Here is a 12,340-nt window from a genome sequence, read left to right on the forward strand (position 1 = left end):
CCGCGACGCCGCCCCGCTGCCGCTCGCTCAGCGACACTGAGGACGATGCGACCATCTCCAGAAACGCCTGCGGAGCTGGAGGCCAGGCTACATGTTGTAGGCCACGTAGATGGGGTCCAGCTGGTCGGCCAGAAACCCGTCGCGCAGGTGCATCCGCTGCTTCTCTCCCCGCGAGTTGATGGGGATGACGCCGATGTCCACCACGACCACCACGCCCACCACCAGGTAGTGCTCCTCCAGCACCACGTTGGTCACCAAGGGGACCAGGTCCAGGGCTTCCTGCTCCGAGCCATCAAGCTCAACCACCACCACCAGCAGGTTTGTCCAGGTGAACACAGCGCTGGAAGAGAGAGAGAGCCGTCACTGCACCGGGGGTTTCATTTAACCTTCTCTCCTCAGGAGGTGCCGCTTGGTTCTCTGTGAACCTGCTTGAGCCCTTCCAGTCTGCGTGCGGCCTCTCTGAGCTCATGGACTGTCTCATGCTCCTGTCATTAGCCTCTCCTGCCGGCCCCTCCCCGTCATCTCTGTGCTTGGCAGCTCCTTCTCCCCCCGCCCCCCTGTTGGGGGCCAGATGTAAGCTGGCAAGGTCCTTGCACCTGTAGGGGCTAGCAAGGCTGGGATCCTTACCCACACAGTTTTCCCAGACTTGTTTGGATGGCGATTATCAGTAGAATGAGAACAGCCTTTCATGGCTTACCAAGAAGTCTGTAACTATTTACTGAGATATACTGTACTGAGAACTTGTCCTTCTGCTGTGTCCTTCCCTTAGAGATTAAGAGGAACAAAGAATACATTCCTCTTGACAGACCTCCTATTCAGTGTGTTATGTATAAATAGTATTGTGTGGCTAATAAAGTTGCTTCAGTTCATCGAGAGAACTGGGGTCCTCCCGACCTCGCTTTCCTGTCTTTCTTTCTTTTCTCAATTCCCACCTCCCTGCCTCAGCCCGGCTCAACCCTGTCAGGCTGGCCCTGACACCCCCCGCCCCCCCCACTGTGCTGAGGGGTGAGGGTGCAGCGGTGGCTCCTGCCTCCATCGGCACACTGTGGCCCTCAGGGCAGGGTCTGTGTCCTGCCCTTGGCCTCGGGCCACATTAACCTGGACAGTGAGATGTGGCCGAGGCTGGACAGCCCTGGGTGTTTGGGCCGGTGCTGACCTGCCTCCGCCTGGCAGAGAGGAACATCCGAGGCCCTGAGCCAGCTGTACCCGGCCGACCCGCAGGCCCCCAGCTCAGGCCGAATACTTCAGGGGTCAACTGCCGATGTGGGGGCACAAGCACTGATCAGCGTTCATGTGACTGCACGCAGCAAGAGCCGACCCATTTGGGGGTAATTCCTCTACAATGTCAGACTCACTCAGAGTGTTTCATCTGGGATCTGCCAAAGGGAGGTCACCCGGAGCTGTCAGTCTCCGATCTGTGGGAGCCAAGTCTGTGATTTGCATCTTAAGGCACATTAACCTCATATGGTTGGGCTTTTACAAAGTGGTTACGAACCTTAAAAGTCACTGCCCTGTGCCCATGGTCTGCTAGGCTATAGAGGCCAGAGGGGTCCCAGGGTGAGGGTGGGTGGGGGACAGCACCAGGCCCAGGAGAGTCCCAGGGTTGGGGTGCACGGGGACAGCACCAGGCTCCAGAGCCCTGCAGTGGGCAGCTGGTAACTGCTTTTTCATGCTGGACACACTGAAGGTGCTATCTCAGCTGTGAGGCAGGACGTAGCTGGGAATACTTATTGTTTTATTAACTGTGAACGTATGTCTATTAGGAAAAAATGCGTGTTTTGTTTAGAATGACCAACGTACATGTGAAAATGAAAGGGAAACAGCACCACGCCATCCTGGTTTGCACGGACAGTGCTACCCCTGGAAGGTGTGCTGGAGCCGGGCGCCCCATCTGATCTCCGTGACAAAACCCTGCTCTCATGGCCAAGGGAGCCCGCCGGTGCGGTGCTGATGCCACAGCGGCACCGTTACGTGTCACTTGGTGCCGTGTCATTATGGCATTTGGAACTGGTGACACAGCATCAGAATCGGCCGATGTCTGTATTGAGTGGAGGCGGGGGTCTGCCAGGAGGCTGGGGCTGGGGCTGTCGCTGTCCTGTCAGAGGTTCCTCGGGGCCCATCGAGGAAGGGAGAGGCTTGGTCGCCAGACACCTAATGTGACGTGGGTGTCACGTCCTCCTCAGGCCAGGGGTGAACTGCAGAAGCAGCAGGACAGGGAGGCTGGGGGAGAGGACACGACGGGCGGCTGCCGGTGGTCCCCGGGGCCCGAGGCCGCCAGCATGGAGCCACCTGTGAACCCGGCCGTCGTAGGTCATTCCCGGGGAACGTGTGAGACACCAGCTTGACCTGCCATGGTCTTAGCCCCGAACGGTAAAGGGTTACGACCCAAAGCTCAGACAGGACCCGTGGTTACCAACGCCGCACATTCCGTCCGCTGTGGGGCGCAGACGCCCGGGGGCACTCACCACTCCGTGACGCTCTTGTGGGCCCGGATGACAGAGGTCTCGATGTCGATGGGGTGGTACCTCATGCCGCGCAGCTCCATGGCCTCATCCAGGGCTCCCACCACGTACAGGGCGTCGTGGCGCTCTGTGCAGGGAACCAAGTACGTGTGAGAGTCACCGAATGGCCGCTCAAGCCACTTACGAGGAAAGATTAAAACGACTCCAGAATGAGCAAGAGCTGCAAGGAAAAGGAGTGGCTGGGCTGGGGACAGCTGCCCTCTGCGGGGAGCGCTCTCAGCCCGCAGCCCTCAGGAGAGCACTGGGGCAGGCGCGCTGCTTCTGCCTGGCCCTCGGGAGGGCGTTTCCCAGGCCGCTTCCACCCCGGGAGCCACACGTGGGATGGTGGCTTCCTCGCGGCACCTGGTCCAGGGGGTGGCACTGCGCCTCCCTCCTCACGGTGCTGTGCCCGGGGACCTGCCGAGGACCCGGCACAGCAGGTCCACCCAGCTCCCTCTGATGCCGTCTCAGGAGGTCTCAGTGCTATTACCCGGCACCTGGGTTTCTGAGCATGCTCAGAACAAAGAGTTCCTCAGCCCTGTGACGGCACGTGTGTTCTCATGCGCCCTGCAGACCCGGGGTAAGGGCTGATGTGACGCAGGTGCCCCTCTTGCCTCACAAATGAGAGACGCATCCTTCCCCTTCAGGGCAGGAAGGACAGAAGGGCGAATCTGAAGAAGTGATCCAGGTAGAAAACACCAGGGCAGAAGTCTTTCCCACTGTAGGTCCGATGCAACGGAGACACTGACTTGTGGCTCTGACCGTGACTGTGGGGGCGGGACCGGGCCTGCGTGCCTCCAGCGAGGTCGGGGTCACCACCCACCTCAAAGCTCTGAGCTGCGCTCTTCCCAGCGAGTCCCCTCAAGGAAAACCGTCTCTGGGCTTCTTAACTTCAAACGTGATGCCAACATGTTTTCGTACTTTCCCCCGAAACGTATGCCAGTTTGGCCGGGTGAACCCAGCTCCCGGCTGTGTGAGGCAGGGGTGTCAGGAAACCCCAGGGACCCCTAGAAACTCATGTTCCGGGTTTGGGAATTCCAAACCCCTGACAGGTCCTCCGTGTTTGGGGGGCCTGGCCCTTCACCCGCCCGCCTGGACTCTCACCTCCATTTGCGTCTGTGAGCTCAGTTCTCCGCAGGAACCCCAAGTAGCCTGTTCGTGCCCAGATGGTCTGGGTGTCTCCAAAACTTAATCTTGAGCTGAAGTGGTCTGACTGGAGGGACTCGTCTCCATAAATAGTGAAGTAGCCGCTGGCGTTGTGGGCACTGTGGACCCAGATCTGTGAGGGGAGAACAGGCCTGGGTAAGTCAACCTGAGGACGTGTCCTTGGACGGCACAGGCAAGGCGACGTTGACCTCACTCTGGTTTCTGGGGAGACACAGAGGCCTCGCGGCAAGCTCGCAGCTCTGCGAGCCTCACCATCCGCCCATCCAGACTCAGCTAGGCGTTTACTGACACAGAGGCCCTGCGGCAAGCTTGCAGCTCTGCGAGCCTCACCATCCGCCCATCCAGACTCCCATCAAAGCAGGTTGATGGAGGGTTTTTTAAATAAATACAACCAGTGAGCAGAGTTGTACCAGTTTCCTCATGCATATTCAAATATAGTGACTGTTTCCAAAAAGCAACCTGGAGAAATATTAAAAAGCTTTATGATTTATCTCCCCCCTTGCATCCGTTTTGCATACTGTTGGAAATATACTGCAGGAAACAACACAGAACAAAACAAACTCTAAGAGGGAAAAACTCTAACTTCAGAAAACAGGAAACAAAAACACCCGAGTGTGTGCCATTCGGGAAAACGGGAAAGGATGTGCTGACTCACAGTGAAGACCAGGCGGGTTGCGTGGAGCTATGGAAACCACTGGGGGAAACCCTTACGTCACGGAAGTTCCTAAAACGCTCACACACTGTGTGCTACGAGGTCTGTACAATGTCCCGAATCGGAGTAGTCAGGGGTCCTCTGGGCCTAGCTGCTCTGTTATCTTATTTACAATGAAAACCAGTCAAGTTCCCGGGAGTCAGAAGCTCCGCCCTGTGCACACAGTACCCCAGCTCCCGGACAGGGCCCGGCACAGCAGGCCTGCGAGCGACTGTTGTCTGCCGAACAGAGAAGGAAAGTAGCCGTCTAATGCGGGGAATGGAAACTGTGCTCTGCTTCTAACAAGGTTTCCTTCCTAGACACGTCGCACTAGGACGGTCAGACTGCTGTTCGTGGGTTCTCCCTGGCACGGGAGCGCAGTGCCTGGGGGTCCTCTCCAGGTGCCGAGACAACAGCCTCTACAACCCAATCTTATTTCAACGAATGGAGTAAAAGGTGTAGAACTGTCATCTCAGTTCTAATCTTTGCATGATTCTGGGGTTCGAGTGAGGGCCGCAAAGCAGCCCAGGAAGAGGAGCTGGGGGAGGGAGCCGTGGCTGGGACCCGCCCATGATCATTTGTTTGCTCATCTGCAACGTGTAAATGTCGCTGTGTCCTCCAGGCACAGCGCTGATCATGGAGTTTCTAATAAGGCATCGGCTACAGCGCAGGCTAGGGCGCACCGGGACACGCAGGTGGCACTGCAGCGGGGACGTCCGCTGGGCAGGAGGGAGCTGACCGAGTGGGGAGCAGGCTCGCCTCGCAGCGGGAACCCCGGAAGGGAGTGCGTCTGTGTGACGCAGGAGGCCCTTTCCTGATGCCCCAACGTCCTCCCTGGAGGAAGCTGGCTACGCAGTCGAAGAAGCAGAGTCACGCCGACACCCAGGTGGGAAGAAACCGCTGTCCTCCTCCCGCTTGCAGGCACCTGCAGATGCTGCTACGCCCCGAGGTTGTAGAGGATGCTGGCTGCATGCCTCCCTATCGACTCCCTGGCGAAGGGGAGCCCGTGGACTACAAGCGCAAGAGCTGAGAAATGAGGAAACACAGCCCACAGAGTTTTCTCTTCTAAATTCTTTGAAGAGAAACGAGCCCACTTCCTTAGGGAAGTCCCACTTTGTAATCCTGAACCGTCATGGACTCCTTTAAGCAATAAAGCTCATCTCACGTTATTTCCCAGCCGGTCAGTGGTGACTTCCCCAGTGGGACCAGATGGGCACTGTGGTCAGGGGCGTGGGAGTGCTGTGTCCCGGGGGACAGGCCGCAGGTAGCAGAAGGGTAAATCTGGTCTCCGAGCCTCTGTCTCCCAGAGGAAGCCAGTACTCACCTCCCCCAGATGTGAGTCTCCCAGCGGTCCTTTTGTTTCTGGGTTGGCGATTATGATCCGAACGCCCGGAAGTATCTATGTGGGAAGAAGAACAGCCCTGTCAGTAAACAGGCAGGTCCTACACTGCAACCAACCCTGATCTTGCCTTCATTCCATATGCCTGCTTTCCTTTCTAAAATAATCTGGAAAGTGGTATGGCTTTCAATAAAAACTATGTACCACAGCATTAGGTAATTACAGCGTAAAAGTTGCATTTCATTGTAATTGTTACTGCAACGTTAGAGCCTGTGTCAAAGTGATCTTAAGATCTTAAAAACGGAAACATGATAAAGAATATCATTTAACACAGCCCGATGCTTGCAAATCTGGAGGATGAGAACGTGCTTCTACAGATGTAACCTCACAGGGTGATCTGATCACAAACCCCTAACTGGGCAGGTCTTGATGGGTCGTTACTATATGTTCTTTAGTAAAAGGTCTGTCCTTGCCTTGAGCAAGCCCTGTCCATTGTTCTTGTGCATCGAGGTTAACACACCTTTGAAATAAGTGTAACCGCCCCCACGAGAGCACATCATCTTAAGAGTTACCCTGCAATCCAATCCCCACCTTGCCGTCTCTCACTCCTTAGTTCTCTCCTGAGTTCCAAATGGTTACAAGAAGCTGCGAGCTGCCATTCTCTGGAGCATGAGATTTCGCTCTCCAGAAACTGTCATCAGTTTTGGCTCAAATAATCTCTTACAGAAATTCTCCACAAGTTTGGATGCTTCTTACGTGGACACCAAATAGGAAGTTTTAGTTATTTCAACTATTTTTTTCAAATATATTTAGTATTACACTTCACATCATGGCATGTGAGCATGAAGGGCAACGCTTGCAGTAGACACTGCATTAAGGAAGCGAGGGATAAGGAATGTGGCAGGCACTGCCGAAGGGCTTAGTGGAAAGCCACCCTGTGGCGGCCAGACGTGAGGGAGGGCGTGTCACTGCCTGTGCAGGCGGGTGCAGTGTGACGAGAACACCTGTAGGGCTCCCCATCTCTGCTCCACATGCCTCCAGTTTCCTCCTGCAGGCAAACACCTTGTTTCAAAACATCGATATTAAGCATTTCCTTCTTCATAGAAGTTCAGCTTAGAAATGTTTTGAATTCCACCGAAACCACAAAAGTGAGGAAGCAAAAGCTGATTCTGCAAATTTAGAACGCAGTGTGCCTCGGTTCAGCTACTTAGCATCATGTGACCGAAAGTAGGCAGATCTGTGGTAAAAGCTCTCGGAACAGCTGTCCTGCACCTGAAGTCGCTACGGTGACATGCGGCTCATATCTCTAATGGTCCACCAGGCTGCGTGGGTGGGGTGGGGGGCGGGGAGGGGAGAACTGCTTCCTGTGGTTAGAAACGACTTATAAAAAGTGCAGAAGCAAAATAAGACTCTTTTAGAATTAAGTGGAGGAGACATCTGACAATTGAAGCCAAAATGAAAAAAAAAGATCTCCATTTAGGTTCAAATATGTTTCTTGTTCTTTATAAGAAACATAACCATGGTTGGCAGGAACTACTAGGTGTCTCCTGATAACTATTCTTTTGTCTACGTCCATAGTAACCAGTACCCCAATTGTTAGCCAGGCCCAGAGATATGCAGAACCAGGACAGTGCTCCCAGCCTTCCTTTCAGCTGGGTGTGCCTGTGCGACCCCGTGCCGGCCACTGGCCTCTAAGAGGGAGGCGGCTCAGGGAGCTTCCCGCAGGCCTGCACCATTGGTCTCCTCCTTGTCCTGTGTCTCCTTCTCAGGAAACGTGGAAACCGTGGCTGGGGTTGCAGCAGCCTCTGTAGGCCCCGAGGTGCCCCTGGGCAGGTGGCCCATGCAGAGCAGAACAAGACGAAAGTGCCGGGGCCCCTGGTGGCCTCAGGGTTTCTTTTATGTGAGAGGAAAAAACTCTAGCTCCCTGAAAACACTGTTACTTTGAGTTTCTGTACTCATGGCCAAACCTAGCCCTGATAAACCGCATTCAAGAAAACATTGTGGAAACAATATTCTATAAAATAACATTAAAATTTCAAAACCCTTCCACAGAGGCTCATACTTACACAGACATTCCTTGAATACTTACTTTCCCTGACTCCATGAGCGGCAAGCTGTGAGGGGATCCTCGTTCTACCAAGCGGACTCTACAAAGAGAAACGGAGGGATTACTGAGTCTTTCCTGGACCCCGGCTCCCTCTGTCCTCATGCAGCCAGTGTCGGGCGGCAGCGGGGAGCACTGTGTGTGTGCACTGTCCGGTGCCAAGGGAGGTTAGAAGGCAAAGAAACAGGGGTCCGATGGCAGAGTGCCGCTGTGCGCCGTGGGAAGTGGCACAAGCCACCCATCCAGGCCACAGAGAAGGCAGATGAAGCCCCATTTCCCAAACCTGTGAAACGATTGGGAAAATGCTTCTGCATGAAACCAGGCGTCAACTCAGCACTTGCAGAAAACGGAAAGAATGAGGACCCACTGCCTCCCTGAGAGCTGCTCTGCCCATGCCAGGCCCCAGTGCAGCTGCACAGAGCCACGGTGCACACAGGCGCACCTGAGCCAGGACGGGACTGGCCAGGCCAGGCAGCCAAACCTCCCTTCAGGAAAGAACTCTTTTCAGCGTAAAGGCTATTTAATGGTAGTTTACTGTGAGCCCTGCGGAGGACACAGGTGCTGTCACCACCAGAGCTGGCGGAGTCCTTCTCAGCGGCATTTTTCATGTTTTGCGGCCTCTGTGACAGGCTTCACATTCCTACCACAGGACCAGGGCGTGCTACTCCTAAGTGTTTCAGTGTTCGTTTCCTAAGAGGAGGGACATTTTCTTACATAAGCACAGAAGTTGTCAACTTCAGTGACTTAGCATTGATCCAAAGCTTTAATCTTCAGACTACATTCCAAATGTGTCCATCAGTCCAACAGTAGCCTTCACAGCATTCCCCCCTCGAGTACAGGACCCAGCTGGCATCAGATTTTGCATTTGGTTGTCATGTCTACTTATCTTCTGTTAAAGAGGAACATTTCCAAAGCCTTTGGCCTTTATTATATTGACAGTTTTGAGGAATGCATTCCTTGCCTTATAAAGATATATTTTAAAATCAAAATCGACCGGCTGGTGTGGCTCAGTGGTTGAGCATCGACCCATCAACCAAGAGGTCACTGGTTCAATTCCTGGTCAGGGCACATGCCTGGGTTGCAGGCTCGATCCCCAGTAGGGGGTGTGCAGGAGGCAGCCAAACAATGATTCTCTCTTATCATTGTTGTTTCTATCTCTCTCTCCCTCTCCCTCTCCCTTCCTCTCTGAAATCAATAAAAATATATTTTAAAAAGAGAATACTTTAAAAACGAAGTCACCTCCGAATAGTCTCAAAACAGTTTCATCGTTTTCCCCTGGTGCCCACAGGAACTAAATTTAGTCCAGAAGCAGAACAAGTGTCCTCATATGTGAGGCAGAAATGTCCTTCGTGGCAACCTGCAGACAACTGGGAAAAAACAAACCCCACTGATTCCAAGAAAAAAAAAAGGGGGGTATTAAAAACAAAGGCAGAAAATCAGGTAGAAATCAAACCAATTTGACACAGGCATTGACAAGAGTGGTCCTCCTGTCCCCTCCTACTGTCTGTCTCTCACACATGCTCACACACAACCTTTTCCTCTCAGGGAAACGGCACACACGTACTGACAAGCCTACCTTGTCTACATTAAGTGGTAATTGGGCAGGTGCCCTGGGCTCCCAGGTGAATGTACTAAAGCAACGGGAAAAGTAATGAACCTGTGCCTGAATATTAATACCAGCAGACACTGGAGACATGGAGGTCCAGGTCCAAACCCCACCACAATAAAGTGTCGCAGTAAAAAGAATCCCAATGTTTTCGTTGGTGGAGGGTCTTGCCTTCAATGTGTAAAAAAACACAACATCTGCCCTAACTGGTTTGGCTCAGTGGCTAGAGCGCCGGCCTGCGGACTGAAGGGTCCCAGGTTCGATTCCGGTCAAGGGCATGTACCTTGGTTGCGGGCACATCCCCAGTGGGGGGTGTGCAGGAAGCAGCTGATCCATGTTTCTCTCTCATTGATGTTTCTAACTCTCTATCCCAATACCTTCCTCTCTGTAAAAAATATATTTAAAAAAAAAGAATTCAATAAACTCTAAGATTTAAAAAAACCCCACAACATCTGTGAAGTGCAATAAAATGAGGCATGCCTGTACAGCTCAACTTACAAAGACAAAAGCCCCATTTTTTAAATGATAATAGTGACGAGAGAGATAGGGTCCCTATCTTAAAAGGCTCTCCTGTTTCACCTCCTCCCCGCTGGGGCCTGAGAGAGGGCGGGCTCTCTTTTGTCCCCCTGGAAACCTGGTTTGGATAGAGAGGCAAGTTCTCCATGGGGAAGACACCCCCCATATCGTGGGGAGCACAGCCCTCCTGCCTACTGGGCTCCCAGGACAGCTCCTATCCCTGCTGGCACCTCCCGGGCCCCTGGTTTTACTGGGCCACTCTGAGCACGCGGACGCGGAGGTTACAGAGCTGTCCAAGGACCGCAGGAGAGGGGAGAGCTGCACTCCGACTGATCAGACCCCAGAGCCTACAGCATCAGGCGCACCTGATGCGTGTCATTAGGTCAGAAGTGATGCCGGAGATGTGACGCTGGATGACACTTCCACGGGGATATCAGAGGAGTCATTATTTGAGCTGTGCTTGAAAGAACGAGGGAAATTTCAACAGAGTGGAGGGAGGTGCAGAAACAGGAGAGGCGCGGGCAAGGCTCCCGCCACAGGAGGCCTGGGCTGTGGTGTCCAACAGGAGAGGGAAAGAGCCATTCTGAGGTTCCTGCCGCCTTCAGAAGGGGCCCAGCAGGACGGGGCAGGACGCGGAGCCCAGAGCCACATCAGGGCCGGTGCCTGAGACAGAAATACCTGGTCAGTAGGTCCAGGTCCGAACCTCCCATCGCAGGCTGTCGGGGAAAAGAGTGAAAGGAAGAGGGCCGGCGAGAGGCAGCACGGAGAGGGCGGCGCTGGGCCCTGTGCAGGCACCCGGAAGAAGGCAGCGGAGGAAGCCCTGCCTCTGAGAGCCCCTGGGGAATGTGCTCTGGGATGGGAAGCACAGAGGCTGTTGTCACGTCTGACCCAGGGGTTGGAGTGCTTTGGTGTCTCTGAGTCAAGCACTGAGGACGATGAAGACGAGAAGCAAACATTTCTGGTGTCTGACAGCGCCCCTCAGCACCCAGCCGCTGTCCTCCGCTACGAGCCAGAAGGCTGGGGGAGGGGTGCTGGTGGAAGTGCCTGAGCCTCCGAGTACACCAGGAGCAGGGGGTTCTGAAGGCTGCCTCATCGCGGCCTGGACGGCGGAGGGGGCTGTCTGACCGGAGGGAGCTGGGCTGCTGGCTCAATCAGCGCTACCACTAACCGCAGTGATCGCTGCTGCTCCTAACGGTTAGAACACACAGCCGCACAGCAACTCCCCGTGCACAAGGCACTGGCACTCCTATTGGGTGACCTCGTTAGGGAAAAGCATGCATTGGAGATTACTTACAGATCAGGGAAAACACTGTCCCTTAAGAGGATTATGGACTCGCCAGGCTCAAAGAATTAGTGAGTCACCAAGACGCTTTCCCGAGGACTCATGTCCCCTGGCTCTTTCTAGAGCAGATATTGGTCTGATATTGACATTTTATTACCTCACTGTCATACACTGTGCTGGTTCCAATTTTATTTCACTTTTCTCAACAGGAAGACCTGCCACACTGAAGGTGGCTAAAAGGCTGGGTCCCAACATCGTTAGAAAGGAGTCCTTTGCATCTCTGTCCTTTTCCAGGAAAGAGAAATCCCCTAAGTCCCTGCTCTCAACCATCCTGACATTCCAGGGCCGTCATAATTCAGAATCGGACACCTGCCCTTTATGACAACCATTCTTGTAGATAAATGGATTTGACCCTGTAGTCCGCTCTCCAAGTTCCGAAGGTGAGCAGTTCTCACCTCCATGGCCTTACCATGTTTGTGCCTGTGCACTGAGGGCCAGGCCAGACACAACTGCCTGAATGTCACCCACACAGGGTCTTTCAGGAGCTACTGCTCACCTTGTGAAGTTATAAAGTTATTTTCAAATGATTTTTATAAGGAGTAAAGTAGGTTTGTTTTAAAGCCTAGATGTTACATTTGGAAATTTATATGCATTAGATACCTGATCTGTGATCTGTCCAAGCTAAGTTTCTGAATTTTGAAAATATCCCAGATGGGATTCTGCTGCAGTGCAGCTGGTGCCCTCTGTGTGGGCCCTCGGCCCCCGAGGGGCTCCCACAGATGGCCTCCACCCTCTTCAATTCCCTTCACACAGTAGGACCTAAAACAAGGGCTACAGGCCCGGGCAGGCAAGTAGTATTTCCCTGGGCACTACCAAGTTCCTTGAGGGCACTGACATCATCCACCACCCTTCATTCTTGCTCAAGGCCGCTTAGGAAGCTGCACAGAATGGCAACTTGACTTGTGTTATTTTTAAAGTATATATACACTAGTGACCTGTTACACGAAATCGCGCGAGACCTGGGACCTCCCCACCCCCCGCGCCATGTGACTGCCCAGAGTCCTGCCCCACGTGGCCAGCGCACTGCGGGACGGCCCCGAGTCCTGGAGTGCCTCCCTGATGCCCCGCCTCTGG

At 53.9% G+C, this 12,340-nt stretch overlaps 1 protein-coding gene across 1 annotated transcript in view; it reads right to left on the reverse strand.

Annotated features, from left to right (window-relative positions):
- Positions 1–6: 6 nt before the first annotated feature.
- Positions 7–12,340, reverse strand: part of DIP2C (disco-interacting protein 2 homolog C) — a 180,808-nt gene continuing 168,474 nt past the window's right edge. The window contains exons 33-37 of the mRNA XM_014549632.1: positions 7,788–7,845; positions 5,684–5,758; positions 3,606–3,780; positions 2,466–2,589; positions 7–340 (exon numbers count right to left, since the gene is read on the reverse strand). Coding sequence (XP_014405118.1) covers positions 88–340; positions 2,466–2,589; positions 3,606–3,780; positions 5,684–5,758; positions 7,788–7,845 — 685 coding nt within the window. The 3' untranslated portion in view covers positions 7–87. The remainder of the gene's footprint in view (positions 341–2,465; positions 2,590–3,605; positions 3,781–5,683; positions 5,759–7,787; positions 7,846–12,340) is intronic.

Source organism: Myotis brandtii, unplaced genomic scaffold (assembly GCF_000412655.1).
Source record: "Myotis brandtii unplaced genomic scaffold, ASM41265v1 scaffold562, whole genome shotgun sequence".
NCBI classification, from domain to species: domain Eukaryota; kingdom Metazoa; phylum Chordata; class Mammalia; order Chiroptera; family Vespertilionidae; genus Myotis; species Myotis brandtii.